Below are 19,680 nucleotides of genomic sequence, written 5' to 3'. Positions count from 1 at the left end.
CAGAAGGGTGAAAAGGGGGCTTTGGCTCAGAAGATTAGGATGAATCTAAAGAGATCCTTAAGTATATTAAAGGAAAATTAACAACTGGGGAGAGAATAGGACCCCTCAAGGACCAAAGGGGGCATGTTTGTGTGGAACTGCAGCAGATGGGTGAGGTCCTCAATGAATACTTCTGTGTTTACTGTGGAGAAAAACATGAAGACTTGGGGAAGTTAGTGGTGGTGTCGTGGGGGACAGACCATATCATAGTAGAAGCGGTTTTGGACGTATTAGAAGGTACAAGGATTATAAATTTCATGTCCTGACCAGATATATCGAGGCTAGAGACGAAATTGCAGGGGCCCTGGTTGATATTTTTGCATCACTACTCGCCAGGGGTGGGGTCGAGGAAGGCTGGAGGGTAGTGAATGTTGTGCTTTATTCAAGAAGGGCTGCAAAGAAAAACCTGGGAATAATAGACCAGTAAGTCTAGCATCTGTGGTAAGTAAGTTGCTTGAGAAGACTCTGGGCGATAAAGTATACATTACATTTAAAAAAACACGGTTTGATTAGGGGTAGTCAGCATGACTTTGTCTGAGAGAGATCATGCCTCGCAAATTTGTTAGAGTTCTTTGAAGTGACCAAGAAGGTTGATGAGGGCAGGCTGGTACAAGCCATCTATATGGATTTCAGTAAGGCCTTTGATAAGGTTCCACATGGTAGGCTGCGCAGGCAGGTCAGTTTGCAAGGAACCCAGGGAGATTGGCTTGATGGTAGCAAGCAGAGGGTAGTAGTGAAAGGATATGTGTTTGACCGGGGGCCAGTGACTAGTGGTGTGCCTCAGGAGTTTGGTGCTGGAACCGTTGCTGTTTGGGACTTCATTGATTTGCATGAGAATGTACAAGGTATGATTAGTAAGTTTCCAGATGACACTAAAATAGGCAGTATCTTGCACAGTGAGGAACATCATCAGAAATTGCAGCAAGACCTTGATCAGCTGGGGAACTGGGCTGAGAAATGGCAAATGGAGTTTAATATAGATAACTCAGGTCTTGCGTTTTGGAAAGTCCAATTAAGGTAGGAATTTCATGGTTAATGGTAGGGCCTCAAGGAGTATAGTGGAACAGAGGGTCATTGGAGTTCAGGTGCATGGTTGTCTGAAAGTGGAGTCACAGGTAGACAAGGCAGTGAAGAAGGCTTTTGACACACTGGCCTTCATTAGTCAGGGCATTGAGTATAGAAGTTGGGAAGTTATGTTGCAGTTGTATAGAACATTGGTAAGGCTGCACTTGGAGTATTGTGTTCAGTTTTGGTCACCTTGCTATAGGAAGGATGTTAGAAAATGAGAACTGCAGATGCTGGAAAGTAAGTTGATCAAGTATGCAGCTGGAAAAAGCACAGCAGGTCGAGCAGCATCAGAGGAGCAGGAGTGTCGAAGTTTCGGATCAGAATATTTGATCAGGACTGGGTGGGAGATGAGAACTAAAGAGGGAGGGAGTGGGGGTGGGGAAAACTAGGTGGGTGCAGGTAGGTGATTGTGAACACTCATTGGGAATTGTGGAGTGGATAGATGGGAAGGAAAATGGACAGGTTAGGTCATGTCAAAAGGATGGTGTGGAAAGGGAAGGGTGGACCTGGGATGAGAGAGGGGATAGGGAGATTTGAAAGCTGGTGAGTTTGATGTTAAGGCCGTATGGTTGTAAGCTCTTGAGGCAGACGATGAGATGTTCTTTCTCCAGTTTGTGTGTGGTCCTGTTTTGTTGGTGGAGGGGCTCAGGATGGGCATGTTGGGAAGTGGGAGGGGGAGTTAAAATAGCTGGGAGGTGGGGTTAATTTGAGTGTAAACACCGTAGATGTTCCCTGTCCCTGAGTTTGCGCTAGGTCTCTGATGTAGAGGAGACCACATTGGCGGCAATGGATGCAGTAAAGCAGGTTAAAGGAAGTGCAGGGGAATCTCTGCCAGATTTGGAATGATAAAAGGGATAGTGTGAGAGCAGGTTTTCCATCTCCTGCAGCTGCAGGGAAAGGTGCCATGAAGGATGTTATTAAGTTGGAAAGAGTGCAGAAGAAATTTACAACAATGTTGTCAGAACTCAAGGGTCTGAGTAAAAAAAAAAGAGGTTGGACATGCTAGGACTTTCTTCTTTAGAACGTAGGAGACTGGAGGGGGGGGATCTTTAAAGAAGTGTGTAAGATCATGAGAGGCATGGATAGGGTGAATGCACTCAGACTTTTTCCCAGGGTTGGGGAGTTGAGGACAAGAGGGCATCAGGTTAAGGTTAGAGGGGAAAGAATAAAAGGGAACCTGAGTGGCAACATTTTTGCACAGAGGATAGTATACATATGGAATGAGCTGCCAGCAGAAATGGTTGAGGTGTGTACATTACCAATATTTAAAAGGCATTTGGACAAATACATGGATAGGAAAGCTTTAGAAGGATATGAGCCAAATGCAGGGAAATGGCATTCACGTGGATGGACATTTTGGTTAGCATGGACAAGTTTGGGCAGAAGGGCCTGTCTCTGTGACTTGTTGTAGACTCGCTAACCTCTCGCTTTGTAGCCACAGTATTTATATGACTGGTCCAGTTCAGTTTTTGCTAAGTGTTTAACCCTGGCATGATGGTGGAGAAATTAATATTGGTAACACCATTGAATGTCTCCTAATGTGGTTCAGTTTCAAATTTTATCTGATCGTTGCTTTACTGAAGCTGTTGAAATAATGTACATGCTACGTTAATATAATAAGATGTAGGAGCAGAAGTTGGCCAGTTGGTTAAATTAAGTCTGCATCATTAATCAGTGAGTCCATGGCTAATCTGATAATGCTCAACTCCACTTTCCTTCCTCTTTCCCATAATCCTTGGTTCCCATGTTCATTTAAAAATCTGTCCATCTCAACCTTGAATATATTTAATGACCCTGCATTGACCGTCCTCTGCGGTAGAGTTTCACAAGTCCACTACCCTCTGAAAGAAATTCCTCCTCGTCTCTGTCTAAAGTTTGCAGCCCCTTATTCTGAGATTGTCCCCTCTCTGCTGAGAACCATCCCTCAAGGGAAAACAGCACTTTCTCATCTTCCCTAGCAAGCCCCTTAAGAATCTTTTTTCAATAATGTTGTCACCTATTCTAACTCCAATAAGTGCAAATCCCGCTTCGTCCACCCCTCTTCGTAAGAAAATCCCTCTGTGGCAGAGATCAATTTAATGAACCTTCGTAGTCTGCCTCCAAAACCAGTATATCTCTTCTGAGATAAGGGGCCTGAAACTATAGTATTCCAGTTGTGGTCTAACTAGTGCCTTTTATGGTTGGAAATAGACTATTTAACCTCTTCCTCTGCTAGATTGACTGAATTGGCACCACTTTGTGCTCCCACGATGTGGATGAAAAGTTCAACTTCAATGCATTCCTCCCCAACCTAAAATTCACCTGGACCATCTCGGGCACCTCCCTCCCCTTCCTGGACCCCTCTATCTCAATCAATGCTGTCATCTTCTACAAATCCACGGACTCCCACAGCTACCTGGAGTACACCTTCTCGCACCCTGCCTCCTGTAAAAATGCTCTCCCATATTCCCAATTCCTTCACCTCCGCCACATCTGCTCCCAGGAGCACCAGTTCCACCACAGAAGACATCAGATGGCTTCCTTTTTCTTTAAAGACCGCAATTTCCCCTCCCACGTGGTGGTTGCTGCCTTCTATTGCATCTCATCTGCTTCCCACACCTTTGCTGTCGAACCTCACCCCTCCAACTGCAGCAAGGCCAGAACCCCCCCCCCCAGTTCTCCCATTACATCCCACCAATCTCCATATATATCACAACATGCTCAGCCATTCCGCCACCTACAAATGGACCCCACTACCAGAGATATATTTCCGGCCCCACCCCTATCTGTTTTCCGTAAAGACCGTCCAAGGACCAGGAAAGTCTATGTTTCGAACATAAGCTCTTCATCAGGATGCTGCCTGACCTGCTGTGCTTTTCCAGCACCGTACCTTTGTTATAACGCTGACAATTTCCAAAACCCGTGGTCTCCAATGGCTAGCGGTTCAGCTATGGTAAAGTTGCTGGATTGGGTACAGCTGATGGTAGTGAGATCCTGTTGCTTAGATATAAAGGAATTGCTTATGATGATCCCAAATTGCAGTGCTGGATGAATGAGCTTCAGTGAATGTTCAGCAACAATGTATCATGACCAAGCGCACACACTTGTGTTGTAATGTGATTATTTTTCAACAGCTGTTAATAGAAAGATCATTTGCTTATCCACTGCTTTTTGCAATCTCTGAGGATAACTGTTTATGATCAGAGGTAATTTTGAAGCAAGGTGAACCTGTTGCAGTGTCAAGACCAAGTTTGTACACAATAAAAGATTCTCTCAATTCAGCGCTGTTGTGTTGTTTGCATATACTGTGTTAAGTAACAAACTGTTTGTTTTATTTAACAGAGAGCACTTCCTGAAGACTAATGCTCAACTGAACATTCGGTGTCGACAACTGTTGTCGGAACTGTCTTACATTTACCCGATTGAAGTGGTAAGGTTATTGCACTCTTTACCTATATCTTTTATCTACAAAGTAGGGGGAGGGTTACAAATGAGAATCTCAATCACCAACAAAGTTGTACTGCAGTGGTCTGGGCTGACTACTTTGTGGCCCTGAAGGATTTAATTCTCGGGTCTTGAAAGAAATGGCGAGTGAGCTGCATTGGTTTTAATTTTGAAAAATTCCCTTGATTCAGGGAGGGTTTTATTAGATTGGAAGGCAAAATCTGTAACTTTATTGAAAAATGGAGAGACCCAGAAAGCACGTGAAATAAGATGAAGGGTGCTATTCAGTTATGCACTGATTTTGTTTTCATTCGTCCACTGAATGTGGACATGGCTGGCTAAATCAGCATTTGTCGCTCAGAGGGCTGTTATTTGTCGATCTCCATTGCTGTGGGTCTGTGTTCACATCTAGACTAGGTAAGCACAGACATTAATGAACAGCAGTCAACAGCTTTTACAACATGGTTATCGTTTGGCTAGCTCTTTATTCCAGCTTTTTATTGAATTCACATTTCACTGTCTGCTTAGGGATTCGAACCCATTTTCTCATGCTTGAACAATGCCTTGGAGTTCTGGATTGCTTATCTGGTGGCATTACCAATAGGCCATCTTCCCTACGAATTTACATACATGATCTCTTATTTCTTGTCCCTCTCTATTTAAGAAGGTTTTCTGACTGTCTTTCTCATTTAATTTTGAGATGGATAGCTTGATTCAATATTCTTTTTGACATAGTTTTAAGCTCCCTATTGAAGTTTAAAAAGCATCCAAATGTTTGAATTCAGTATGAATAAACAATGTGGAGTAAGGTAGCTGTAAATTTAGATTGGTGATTGCCTTGAAACTTAAAACCATATTGTGCACAGCATTGTCAGAACTACCAGTTAAGTGGTTCAATTTTTGTCTTCTACAGAATGATCAGAAGGATTATTTTATGTGTGGAGTCAAATTACCAAATTCAGAAGACTTTCAAGGTATCAAAATCTGTGCTTTTATTTTTGTAGACATGGTTATCTTATTCCCTTCAGTCTGACTCGCCTAGATATCAATGAGAGTCTGATTCATCAAGTAAAATAATTGTGACAACACTACTGTACAAGCAAGTCAGTTGTATGTAAAACACTTCTTAGAGTGCAAACATCCTCTTCAGCTAATCGGTTATATGCACATATTGTTTTAACTGTGCACATTAGTGGTGTTGATTTTTTTTCTTTCTGGTATATTGATGGTTGTTAATTGCATGAGCTTGTATTCTCCTCAAGAGGTTATAAATACATAGCAATGCAATAACAGGAGTAGGTGGAACTGGGTACTGCAGATGCTGGAGATCAGAGTCGAGATTAGAGTGGCACTGGAAAATCACAGCAGGTCAGGCAGCCCTCCACTCCCTCTACTCCAACCCCAACCACAACATCAAACCAGTGGACAAAGTGGGTGCAGTGGTAGTTTGGCGCACTGACCTCTACGCTGCCAAAACCAGGCGCCAACTCAAGACACCTCCTCCTACTGCCCTCTTGACCATGACCACCTTTTTTCCCCCCCCCCACCACCTCCCCTGCCATCACCAAACGATCTCCCAGACCATCCACAACCTCATCACCTCAGGGGATCTCCCACCCACAGCTTCCAACCTCATAGTTCAGAAACCCTGCACCGCCCGATTCTACCTCCTTCCCAAGATCCACAAGCCTGACTACCCCGGCCGACCCATCATCTTGGCCTGCTCCGACCAAACATAGCTCGATACTGCCCTATCTCTCCTCCCCCATCCTTTAGCGCTTTAGGGAACATCTCCGGGACATCCACACCAATCAACCACACTGCCCCATGACCGAATATTTCAACTCCCACTCTGCTAAGGACATGCAGGTCCCGGGCCGCCTCCATCTCTTCTCCCTAACCACCTGACGTCTGGAGGAAGAATGCCTCCTCTTCTGCCTCGGGACCCTCCAACCCCAGGGCATCAATGTGGACTTCGCCAGTTCCCTCACTCCCCCCGCCCCAACTTATCCCAGTTCCACCTGACCAACTCAGCATTGTCCTTATGACCTGTCCCACCTGTCAATCTTCCTTCCCACCTATCCGCTCCACCCTCCCCTCTGACTTATCACCTTCATCCAGCTATTGCACTCTCAGCTACCTTCTACCATTTATATCTCCAGCCCCGAGGCTCCCATCCTCATTCCTGATGGTCTTTTGCCTGAAACGTTGATTTTTCCTTCTTCTCTGATGCTGTCAGACCTGCTGTGCTTCTCCAATAACTAGTAGGCCATTCAGCCCTTTGATCCTGTTCTGCCATTCAGTGAGATCATGGTTGATCTGTGACTTAACTCCATATGCCTATAATCCTCAATATTTTTGCTTAACTGAAAAACAATTCTCAGATTTAAAGGTTAACAACTGATCCAGCATCCACTGCCGTTTGTGGAAGAGTGTTCCAAACCTTTACCACCCCTTTGTGTGTAACCGTTCTTCCTGCTATCTCTCCTGAACAATCCCGTGCTAATTTTTAGACTCCACCCCCGTTTCTCGAATTTCCAACCAGTGGAATCTTGAAGACTTCAGTCAAATCACCCTTTAACCGTATAAATTCTAGAGAAACAAATTTACAGGTAATACTTCCTCATAATTTAACACCTGAAGTCTAGGTATCCTTCTTGTAAACTTGTATTTGTATATATCTGATCTATTCTTCCTAAGGTGTGGTGCCCAGATCTGCCCTCAGTACTCCACAAGGGGTTTAACTTGGGCTTTGTAAGGCTGCAGCTCAGGTTGAACGGCCTAGTAATAGAGTCCTCCAGGCACACCAGTGTTTTATTAGCTGTCTTAATTTATTTCCTGCACCTATTTCATGACATTTTAAAGATATATGCACTTGAATCTGCCAAGTCTCTTTAGGCATCAACTGTATTTAACTTCACAGTCTAGAAAGTACCCATATCTATCCTTCTTTTGGTGCAAGATGGAGTTTGTTTCCACTGTAACTATCTCTCAATTATGAAAATTTGTAGGTTACTGAATTATGCAAGTGTGCTAATTGTGACCCACGGGACAAATCAACACGCAAGTGCTTGAGCTCTGGCTGGCAGTCTGGGTCAAATTAGATAGCCTTGGCCAACAGCAGAAGATGGTTGTTTCTGTATGAAAACACATGGATTTGAGATTTAAATTTGTCCTAAACATACAAATTGGTGAAATTCTTTATCTTTGTCATAGACTATGATTTTGTAGCAGTTAACCAACCAATCTCCACGCCATTTGCCAGACCATAAAGTATAATAAAGGGAAGTGTAAAAAATGGGCATTCATTGAGATTCAGATGACCTGATTTGTAAACTTCAATTTGCTCCAACTTCGAGTTCTTTGATATAACAGTAACTCTTGTAATAAATTGCATTTTATTATATGCATGATGCAGTCTGGAACCACAGACAACCTTTGGTGGGCCAAATTCTTATGGAAATTTACCTCTTGCAACTTCTTGTGAGTCAGCATCCCTGATGCTTGCTCGTACAACTTTATTTCCACTTCTCTTGTCAGTGTGCCATTCAATGTCAGCAGCAAATTTTGTGAAAGAAGCTGCGTTTTTGGCATGTAAAGTTTTTAATTTAATAATCGGGTTGACAGAGAAACTACTCTATCTCTGGAATTGAATACTTGCATGACTTGATACCAGTGATATAATGGTCTCTGTTGCTATGAATGCTGGGTTATAAAGAACTTCATTCCGCTGAGACTTTATAAAACAGTATATGCAAGAGACATGTTGTAAATAAAGAAGCATAAAGTATATCTAATGGTAGTCCCTTAAGGTGTTTGTAACTTGATGTGTTGGTTTTATTGCTCAAGCTAAATTTGTATTTTTTGGTTGCTGGTTATTTTTTGGTTCACTGTCCTCACTTCGAATTGCTCTGATTTTAATTCATTAAGACATGAAAAAGTTTTGAATCATACATCAGTTAATTAGCTGTTGAATATAAGTATTAGAAGATTACTTTGCCAATAAGTGACAATTGTTTAGGTATGTAAATGTTACAGTTTATATTTTGTGCTGCTTGATGTTATGCTCAAGAATGGAGTGTATTTTTCATTTTTGTTCTTATATCAGCATCAGACATTATTAATGATGTGGTAGCAAAGCTGAGCACAGTGATTAAAAATAGACATGCTGGAATGCGCTCCATAAGCTGTGCAGCATCTTGACAGACAAAGAAGAATTGACATTTCAGGCAAATGACCTTTCATCAAAACTGGATGGTGCTGTAGATGAGGTTTTGACCAGAGCGAGACATAAGTGCAAAAGGGATATGGAGAACAAAAACTAGATCTGTGATAGAATGTATTGGAGGAATATATAACAAGGGTTGATGTGAAGTAAAAAAAGCTATAACAGGAATATAAACAGAAGATCGGTCCAGAGGAAGTGCAAGTAATTGCAGCAGAAATCAGGGGAAGTTTTAAGGTGGCATGGAAGTGCTGAGAGATTCAGTTTCTGTGGCTCAGGAATGGACAGGTGGAAGGAAGGATGGATAGATGCAAGGTGTGTTGACCACTGCACCAGCTGTGCTCAGTGGATCTCCATGCCAGGCAGTGACACTCATGTCTGCTATTCATAGCTCTAAAGCCGTTCTAGTTTACCAACACAGATTTGGGGAAAAAAATGTTTATACCTACATTTTGTGGAATGTTGTACTCTGAGGTTGAAAGGCTATAGCCTAGTTCCTAGTTTCAAATTCTCTTGAGACAGCTTGCAACCAGCAGAGAGAGAATATTTCTATCCTGTCTGCCTTGATTCATATCCAAGTTTCAGAAGTGAAGGGGCTTTTGTTTTAATACAAGAAAAATAATGTATAAAACATTGCTTGAATGTGCTGTCTTGATGTTGCACTCCAGTGACATTGTGAATGGAAATTTTAGGCTTGTGGAAAAAGTGTTTACAAAATGTCTACTTCCATGTTGTTCCTAACCAGTGATTCAACACAAGGGGGCAACTGAGCCATACAATTGCATACACAATCTCCATCTAACAGCCGTTCAGGGTTACAGACATTTTCTGTGCTGTTGTAATAGGGGAACATAGGCCTGATTTCAAAACCATCTTCCTTGGATAATGTGTTCTAAAGTAACTTTGTCCAAAGATATGTGTAATAGATTCTGAAACATTAATTATTTCAGAAATGTTTCAGTAGCTTGAATTCTGGTTTCATGTCATATGTGTGATTTATAAAAATGTATATAGCTGTACTTCATACATAATACATATTTAGTGTAAACCTGCCATGGTTGCATTACAATCATTAATTGTTTAGAAGAACATATAAACTTATTATAGAAACATAGGAGTTGGGAGCAGGAGAAGGTGATTCAGCCCTTTGATCCGATCCCACTCTACCATTTAAAATGATCATGGCTGATCTTATTCTGGTCGCAATTCTACTTTTCTGCCTGGTTCCCGTAACCCTTTATTTTGCTTTTCATCCGAAATGAATCTATTTCTTTCTTTAAACTACTGATTGATTGCACTCTGAGGCAGTGAATTTCACCGATTCATAACCCTCTGAGAGAAGTAGGTTTTCCTTATCTCAGTTTAGAACTTAACTCCTTTTCTCTCTATATCTATGCCCTCTTGTTTGAGTGTGTTCTACGTCCACCTTATCAATCTCTTTTAGCATGTTATGTACCTCAATCAGATATCCATCTATCTTCAAAACTCCAGCGAGTACAAACCCAAGCTATTCAACTGCCTCATATGACTGCCCTTTCATCCCTGGAATTAACCTGGTGAGACTCTGAACTGTCTCCTGTGCAACCACATCCTCAAGTAAGGAGACCAAAACTGGACACCATATTCCAGATGTGATATCACAAACATCTTATATAATTGATGTTGGTTTGCTCGCTGAGCTGGAAGGTTTGTTTTCAGAAGTTTCATCACCATACTCAGTAACGTCAATGAGTCTCCGGATGAAGCACTGGTGGCATGGCCTGTTTTCTATTTGTGTCAAGGTTTCCTTGGCTTGGTGATGTCATTTCCTGTTCTTTTTCTCAGGGGGTGGTAAATGGGATCCAAGTTAATCATCCCAACGCCCATAAATGGAGCTGCATTAAAATATTTCAATGAGCCACCACCACACTACAGCACAGAGCAACTATGCAGAGCAGAGGAAAATCACCAATACAGTGTATTCAAAAAGAACGGGTACCCAATGAACACAGTCCGCCGATTTCTCAGCAACAAACACCAACTAGCAGACAAAATGGGTCCCAGAAAGGCATCTCGGAAATGACTGCCAGACTACTCAGACCCCTTGGCGTCATGGTAGCCCACAAACCCACCAACACGTTAAAACAGCGGCTAATGAACTTGAAAGACCCTATACAGTCAACAAGCAGAACTAATGTCATTTACAAAATACCTTGCAAGAACTGTAACAAAAACTACATTGGACAAACAGGCAGAAATCTAGCCACCAGACTGCATGAACATCAAGTAGCCACAAAAAGGCATGACCCATTCTCACTACTATCCTTACCTACAGATGAGGAAGGACACCACTTTGACTGGGACAACACATTCATCCTAGGACAAGCCAAACAGAGACACTCAAGAATTCCTGGAAGCATGGCATTCCAATCAGAACTCTGTCAACAAACACATTGACGTGGATCCCATTTACCATTCCCCTGAGAAAAAGAACAGGAAATGATGTCACCACAGGAAATAACATCACTGACCCAAGGAAACCTAGACACAGAAAGCGGGCCATGCCACCAGTGCTTCATCAGGAGGCTCACTGATGATGTTATCTAATATGGTGATGAAACGTCTGAAAACGAACCTTCCAGCTCAACAAGCAAACCTAAACCAGAGCCTCCACCTGAGCTACAAATCTTCTCAACTTGCTAGCCTGATAAAATGTAGCTATACTTGTTTACTTTTATAATCCAGACCTTTGGCGATAAATGGAGTAGGAGAAAGTGAGGGCTGCAGATGCTGGAGCAGGCTAAAATAAAAGGTAGGGAGGAAGGACTTGGGGGGAGGGGCGTTGGGAAAGTGATTGCCACCTATCGCATTCCCAACGCCCCTCCCCCAAGTCCTTCCTCCCTACCTTTTATTTTAGCCTGCTTGGCACACCCTCCTCATTCCTGAAGAAGGGCTTATGCCCAAAACGTCGGTTCTCCTGCTCCTGGGATGCTGCCTGACCTGCTGCGTTTTTTCAGCTCTGATGTCCAGCATCTGCAGTCCTCACTTTCTCCTAGTTGATTTTAACCTACTGCGAATCGTCTTGCAAGGATGCCTTCCTTGAAGAAGCTCCCTTCCTCCCTCTACAAGGATTTCAGTGAGTCCCTCTCTCACTGCCTAGGAATCCTCCAACCACAAGGGATGAATGCAGATTTCTCCAGCTTTCTCATTTCTCTCTCTTTTCTCCCCCCACCTTATCTCAGTCCAAACCCTTGGACTCAGCACCGCCTTCTTGATCTGCAATCTTCTTCCCGACCTCTCCGCCCCCACCCCCCTCTCCGGCCGATCACCCATACCTTAACCTCTTTCCACCTATCGCATTCCCAATGCCCCTCCCCCAAGTCCCTCCTCCCTACCTTTTATCTTAGCCTGCTTGGCACACCCTCCTCTTTCCTGAAGAAGGGCGTATGCCCGAAACGTTGAATCTCCTGCTCCTGAGATGCTGCCTGAACTGCTGCGCTTTTCCAGCAACATGTTTTTCAGCTTTGGCAATAAATGCCAGGATTCCATTTGCCTTTCTTAGTACACGCTGCACCTGCACACCCACTTCTGCAATTCATGCACAAAGACACCCAGATCACTCTGTACTGACATACTTTGAATCTGCTTCCTGTTAAAATAATTTGCCCTTTGTTTTTCTGGCCAAAATAGACAATCTTCTCACTTATTCACATGAAATTCCCTCTGCTAAATTCTGTATCCATCTGTAAACTCTTTATCTCCTCATCACTGCCTGCTTTCCCTCCTACTTTAGTATCATCAAAAACCTTGCCACGTTGCACTCTGTCCCTGCTTGCAGATCTTTTATATGGATTGTAATAGTTGAGGTCCAAGAACTGAACCTTGTGGCACCCCGCTATTTACAATTCACCATCCAGCTAAGGACCCACTTATCCTGATTTGTTTTTGTTTCTTGTCAGCCAATCCTCTACCAAGGCTTGTTCCCTTAACACCCTGGGATCTAATCTTCTGGATCAATCTTTTATGTGGCACCTTGTCAAGTGCTTTCTGGAAGTCTAGATATACCACATCTACTGGATCCCCATTATTTATCTTGCTAGTTACATCCTCAAAGAGCTCCCAAGTTTGTCGTGCATGACTTGCCCTTCATGAAACTCTGAACCTGGTGAATTTAGCTTTGTTTTTCCAAGTGTTCAGTTATCTCCTCCTTTTATGATTTGACTCCAACAATGTCCCCACTGGTTTAGTGGCTCTGATTATCCCACTATTACCTCACCATTTTCTTCCTCTAAAGGGCCAACATTTACTTTCACTTTTGAAAAAATTACTTATGAAAAGTTATGAGAACTTATGAAATTAGTTCTTCTGTTATCTGCTAGTACCTTTTTGTAGTTCATCTTAGCTCATTTGATTTCACTTTTAGTAATCCTTTGCTGATGTTTAAAAGTTCCCCCAATGCTCCAGAGTGCTACTAACTTCTGCACATTTTGCAGATATGTCTTTATTATCCCAGACCTCCTTGTTAAACCTCCATGGTGATTTTTCACCTTTGGCAATTTCTGTTCCTCTCAGAATCTGCTTTAGTTGAGAAGTATTTAGTATTGCTCTAAACATTTGCTACTGTTCTTCACCTGTCCTCTTTGATATTTTTGCCCAGTCCACTTTTGTCAACTCCTTCCTCAGGTCATTTTAATTATCCTTGTCTAATGATAAAACTTTTACGTGACTCTCTGCTGACATTTTTTCAATCTGAATTTGAAACTCTAGCATGTTGTGGTCACTTCTTCCCAGAGGATCCTTAACTATAAGGTCACTTATCAGTCTTTGCTCATCACATAATACCAAATGTAAAGTAACCTGCTCCATGATGTGTCGCTCTAAGAAACAGTCCCTCATAGACTCTATGAACCTTTCTTTGAGGTTACTTTTGCCAAATTAATTAATCCAATCACTTTGCATGTTCAAATCACCCATAATTAGTGTTCTGCCCTTTTCACAAGTGCTCATTAGAACATAGAAGAATACAGCGCAGTACAGGCCCTTCGGCCCTCGATGTTGCGCCGATCCAAGCCCACCTAACCTACACTAGCCTACTATCCTCCATATGCCTATCCAATGCCCGCTTAAATGCCCATAATGAGGGAGAGTCCACCACTGCTACTGGCAGGGCATTCCATGAACTCACGACTCGCTGAGTAAAGAACCTACCCCTAACATCTGTCCTATACCTACCTCCCCTTAATTTAAAGCTATGCCCCCTTGTAATAGCTGACTCCATACGTGGATAAAGATTCTCACTGTCGACCCTATCTAAACCCCTAATCATCTTGTACACCTCTATCAAGTCACCCCTAAACCTTCTTTTCTCCAATGAAAGCAACCCCAAGTGCCTCAGCCTTTCCTCATACGATCTTTCTACCATACCAGGCAACATCCTGGTAAACCTCCTCTGCACCCGTTCTAGTGCCTCCACATCCTTCCTATAGTATGGCGACCAAAACTGCACACAATACTCCAGATGCGGCCGCACCAGAGTCTTATACAACTGCAACATGACCTCAGTACTCCGGAACTCAATTCCTTTACCAATAAAAGCCAGTACACCATATGCCTTCTTCACCGCACTATTTACCTGGGTGGCAACTTTCAAAGATCTGTGTACATGGACACCAAGATCCCTCTGCTCATCCATACTACCAAGTATCCGACCATTAGCCCAGTACCCCATCTTTTTGTTACTCTTACCAAAGTGAATCACCTCACACTTAGCTACATTGAACTCCATTTGCCACCTTTCTGCCCAGTTCTGCAGCTTATCTATATCCCGCTATAACTACACTGCCACATCCTTCCTCACTGTCTACAACTCCTCCGACTTTCGTATCATCCGCAAACTTGCTCACCCCTCCTCCAGGTCATTTATAAAAATGACAAACAGCAATGGTCCCAAAACAGATCCTTGCGGAACACCGCTAGTGACGGCACTCCAAGATGATCCTTTGCCATCAACTACTACCCTCTGTCTTCTTCCAGCCAGCCAACTCCTAATCCAAACATCTAACTCACCCTCCGTGCCATACCTCCGTATTTTTTGCAGTAGTCTACCATGGGGAACTTTATCAAATGCCTTACTAAAATCCACATACACCACATTTACCGCTTTCCCCTCATCCACCTCCTTAGTCACCTTCTCAAAGAATTCAATAAGGTTTGTGAGGCACGACCTGCCCTTCACAAAACCATGCTGACTATCCTTGATCACATTATTCCTATCCAGATGTTCATAAATCCTATCCCTTACAATTCTCTCTAAGACGTTGCCCACAACAGAAGTGAGACTCACCGGCCTATAGTTACTAGGGTTATCCCTACTCCCCTTCTTGAACAAGGGAACCACATTTGCTAGCCTCCAATCTTCAACAAGGACATAAAAATCGAGGCCAATGGCTCTGCAATCTCCACCCTTGCTTCCCAGAGAATCCTAGGATAAATACCATCAGGCCCAGGGGACTTATCTATTTTCACCCTTTCCAGAATTTCCAACACTTCTTCTCTACATACCTCCAAAGCCATCCATTCTACTTAATTGTGACTCAGTATTCACATTGACAACAATGTCCTGTTCCTGATTGAATACTGACGAAAAGTATTCATTCAGTGTCTCCCCAATCTCTTCAGCCTCCACACGCAACTTCCCACTACTATCCTTGACTGGACCTATTCCTACTCTAATCATTCTTTTATTCCTGACATGCCTATAGAAAGCGTTAGGGTTTTCCCTAATCCTACCAACTAAGGACCTTTCATGTCCCCTCCTTGCTGCTCTTAGCTCTCTCTTCAGGTCCTTCCTGGCTACCTTATAACTCCCAATCGCCCCAATTGAACCTTCACGCCTCATCTTTACATAGGCCGCCCTCTTCCATTTAACAAGGGATTCCAATTCCTTATTAAACCACGGCTCCCTCACATGACCCTTTCCTCCCTGCCTGACGGGTACATACTTATCAAGAACACTCAATAGTTGCTCCTTGAACAAGCTCCACATATCAATTACGCCCTTGCCTTGAAGCTTACTTTTCCAAGCCACACATCCTAAGTCATGCCTCACCGCATCATAATTTCCCTGCCCCCAGCTATAACTCTTGCCCTGTAGTGCACACTTATCCCTCTCCATCACTAGAGTAAAAGTCACCGAATTGTGGTCACTGTCCCCAAAGTGCTCACCTACCTCTAATTCTAACACCTAGCCTGGTTCATTACCCAGAACCAAATCCAGTATGGCCTCACCTCTTGTTGGCCTATCTACATATTGTGTCAGGAAACCCTCCTGCACACATTGGACAAACACTGACCCATCTAACGAACTTGAGCTATAGCTTTCCCAATCAATATCAGGAAAGTTAAAGTCCCCCATAACAACCACCCTATTACTTTCACTCTTCTCTTGAATCATCCTCGGAATCCTTTCTTCTACGTTTCTAGGACTATTAGGAGGCCTTTAAAAAAAACTCCTAACAGGGTGAGCTCACCTTTCCTATTCCTAACCTCAGCCCAAACTACCTCAAATGGCGAGTCTTCATCCATCGTCCTTTCCACAGCTGTAATACTATCTTTGACAAGCAATGCCACACCTCCCCCTCTTTTACCCTCACCTCTGACCCTACAAAAACATTTAAACCCTGGGACCTGCAACAGCCAATCCTGTCCCTGTTCTACCCATGTCTCCGTAATAGCCACAACATCAAAGTCCCAGGTACCAACCCACGCTGCAAGTTCACGTACCTTATTTCGTATACTTCTTGCATTGAAGTATACACACTTCAAGCCTCTTTCCTGTTTACAGGCACCCTCCTTTGAAATTGATGCCATGTTCCTAACCTCCCTACACTTCAGGTCCTGCACCCTAAAGCTGCAGTCTGGGTTCCCATGCCCCTGCAGAGTTAGTTTAACCCCCCCCCCCCCAAGAGCACTAGCAAACCTCCCACCAAGGATACTGGTGCCCCTCAGGTTCAGGTGCAGACCATCCTGTTTAGAGGTCCCACCTTCCCCAGAAAGAACCCCAGTTATCCAAATACTGGAATCCCTCCCTCCTGCACCATCCCTGTAGCCACGCATTTAACTGTTCTCTCTCCCTATTCCTCGACTCTCTATCACGTGGCACGGGTAACAAACCAGAGACAACAACTCTGTTCGTTCTAACTTTGAGCTTCCAACCTAGCTCCCTGAAAGCCTGCCTAACATCCTCAGCGCTCCTCCTACCTATGTCATTGGTGCCAATGTGGACCACGACTTCGGGCAGCTCCCCCTCCCCCTTAAGGACCCGGAAAACACGATCAGAGACATCACGCACCCTTGCACCTGGGAGGCAAAATACCAAACGTGAGTCTCTCTCGTTCCCACAAAACCGCCTATCTGTGCCCCGAACTATCGAGTCCCCAATTACTATTGCTCTGCTCTTCTCCACCCTTCCCTTCTGAGTAACGGGGACAGGCTCCGTGCCAGAGACCTGAGCCCCGTTACTTACCCCTGGTAAGTCATCCCCCCCACAAGTATCCAAAACGGTATACTTGTTCTTGAGGGGAACGGCCGCAGGGGGTCCCTGCACTGGCTGCTTCCTCCCAGTCCCCCTCACTGTCACCCATCTATCTGCCATCTTTGGAGTTACTACTTCCCTAAAGCTCCGATCTATGACCCCCTCTGCCTCACGAATGATCCTAAGTTCATCCAACTCCAGCTCCAGTTCCCTAACACTGTCTTGGAGGAGCTGGAGATGGGTGCACTTCCTGCAAGTGTAATCAGCAGGGACGTCCATGGCATCCCTCACCTCAGACATGTTGCAAGAGGAACATTGCACTGCCTTCACTGCCATCCCTCTGAAAGTAACCTTTCTTTAAAAAAAAAAGTCCATTTCCTGGTTTATACTATGCCCTGTTTAAGAAGTCCTCTTTGGGGGCCTGTAAATTACTCAACAAGATTTCTTCCCATACTTTTTATTTCCACTCGGATTAATTCAACATTTTGGTCTCTACTGCCAATATCATTTCGTAATACAGCCTTGGTATCATTCTTAAAAAAGCAACTCGACCTGCTGCTGCTCCTTGTCTATCCTTTTGGAGCATTGAATGTCCATGGACATTTAATTCCCAGTTCTGATCTCCCTGTAACCACATTTCCCTAATTCCCACCAGATTGTCCCATTTATCTCTTTGTTCTGTCAGCTCATCAAGTTTATTTGAATCCTGTGTGCATTTAGATACAAGGTTTTTAAATACGTTGTATTGATTTATTTTTCTCAATATTCTCTTGTACACCACGCTTTTCACACTCTCCATCCTTAGTTATTAATTCCTGATAACACTAAGCCTCATCTTAATTATTTATTCCAACTTTGAACTCACGTTTTGATCTTCTATGATTCCTTCACTCACCATGTTCATAAGACTGGCCCTGCCAGTTTATCCTATTGACCTCTGCTTTCTGCTCACTTTCTGATCTATTGCTAACCAGAGGCAAATGGTCCCCAAACCTTATTCTCTACCTTAGAGTAGAAATATAATGATATTTCATTAACATGGGGCATACTTCAATTTGCAAGTTGTCTTTAACGCAAATCTGAATGAAATGATAACGTGAAAACTTTGAAGTGTGTGTCAAGTTTAAACTTGAAAAAAGGCTTCCCCTCAACAGCTAAATTCAGTAGGACTAAAAAATTACGACAAAGGTTCCTTCAGCCCATTGTGTCTTTATAAGCTGGAAGAGAGCTTAAACCAAGCATAGAGGAGGTTGCTCCTTTGCATGTATCAGCAACTTCTTTGTGCCAGTTGAAACTATTGAAGGAAACTTCCATTTCACATCCAATGGCAATATCCAGACCACCTCTTCTGTCTTGTTAAACAATGCAGAAAAATATATTCTGTGAATTTGATATCTTGGAGGACAGGAAAGTTGCAGGAAAAGTTACTCTGACTGGAAATTTTTAATATGGAAGAAATGCAAGCTAAGAGTAGGATTTTGTTACAGGTTACTGGGTCAACACAAGGGAAGGGACTGATGGCTTGGAGTAGACTCGAAAGGTGTGCAAAAACAAAATTATTGTAATGAGAAACTTGGAATTTAACATGAATTTGGAAAACCCAAGTGGTTTAGAACCAGAGCTGGTAAATGTTATCCGTGACTGCTTCCTAACTCTGCACTTAACGGAAGCCACGAGAGAGAGACGGTGCTCATCTTGACTTGATATTCATAAATGAATCAGACAACTTACAGGAAATGCAAGTCGTATCACACTGGGGGACAGTGACCACAGAATTGTCAAGTTTAATGTGTTCTGGGGCTCCGAGCCACATATATAAAAGGGCTAATTTCAGGAATGAAATGCAAGCCCTAGCCAAGCTGAAAGAGCTTAAGACAAATTACTCCCGAGGGTTGGATGGAATTTTTCCCAGAGTGTTGAGGGAGACTAGTGAAGCAATTTGGGAGGCATTGACAACACAAGGGGTACCAGTAAATGGGAACCTGGCTAATGTGGTATTCATTTTCAAACGTTTAAAGTGAGGGAAGTATTAAAAGAAGTAATGTGTGAGTATGGTACTTCAACACTTCAGACTGCAAAACGAGCACCTTTGGAAGGATAATGCTGGGCATGCCAGACAAAGAACTAACGTGTCAACATTCTCAAGTTGAGCAAATGTGACCCTGAATAGATTTGTAAGCATATTTAAATATGAAATAGAGTAAAAAAGTATGCTGTAAATCATGCCCTTGAAAATCATGTAGGTTTGTGCAAAAGAAAAGTTAACATGGTGATCAGAAAAACATGCAAGACTTGAAAAAGAGCATAGTGAGAAACAAATGGGAATAATCACGCTGTCAGAAGAAAACTAAAGTGTATTAAAATGGCAACTTCCATTAACTGCAATTATTATTGGTATCACAACAAATTATGA

General features: G+C 43.1%; 1 protein-coding gene across 3 annotated transcripts in view; it reads left to right on the top strand.

Annotated features, from left to right (window-relative positions):
* uvrag (UV radiation resistance associated gene) overlaps positions 1-19,680 on the top strand; it is a 347,124-nt gene that overhangs the window by 174,676 nt on the left and 152,768 nt on the right. For all 3 annotated transcript variants that reach the window (XM_043692472.2, XM_043692474.2, XM_087988432.1), the window contains 2 exons: positions 4,429-4,516; positions 5,444-5,504. In XM_043692472.2, the coding sequence (XP_043548407.2) occupies positions 4,429-4,516; positions 5,444-5,504 (149 nt within the window). The remainder of the gene's footprint in view (positions 1-4,428; positions 4,517-5,443; positions 5,505-19,680) is intronic.

The sequence above is a fragment of the Chiloscyllium plagiosum genome, unplaced genomic scaffold (assembly GCF_037043375.1).
Source record: "Chiloscyllium plagiosum isolate Xiang-an unplaced genomic scaffold, Cpla_swu_hap1 HiC_scaffold_6, whole genome shotgun sequence".
NCBI lineage: Eukaryota > Metazoa > Chordata > Chondrichthyes > Orectolobiformes > Hemiscylliidae > Chiloscyllium > Chiloscyllium plagiosum.
The sequence above is the reverse complement of the archived record's forward strand: the minus strand, read 5'-3'. Positions and strand labels throughout refer to the sequence as shown.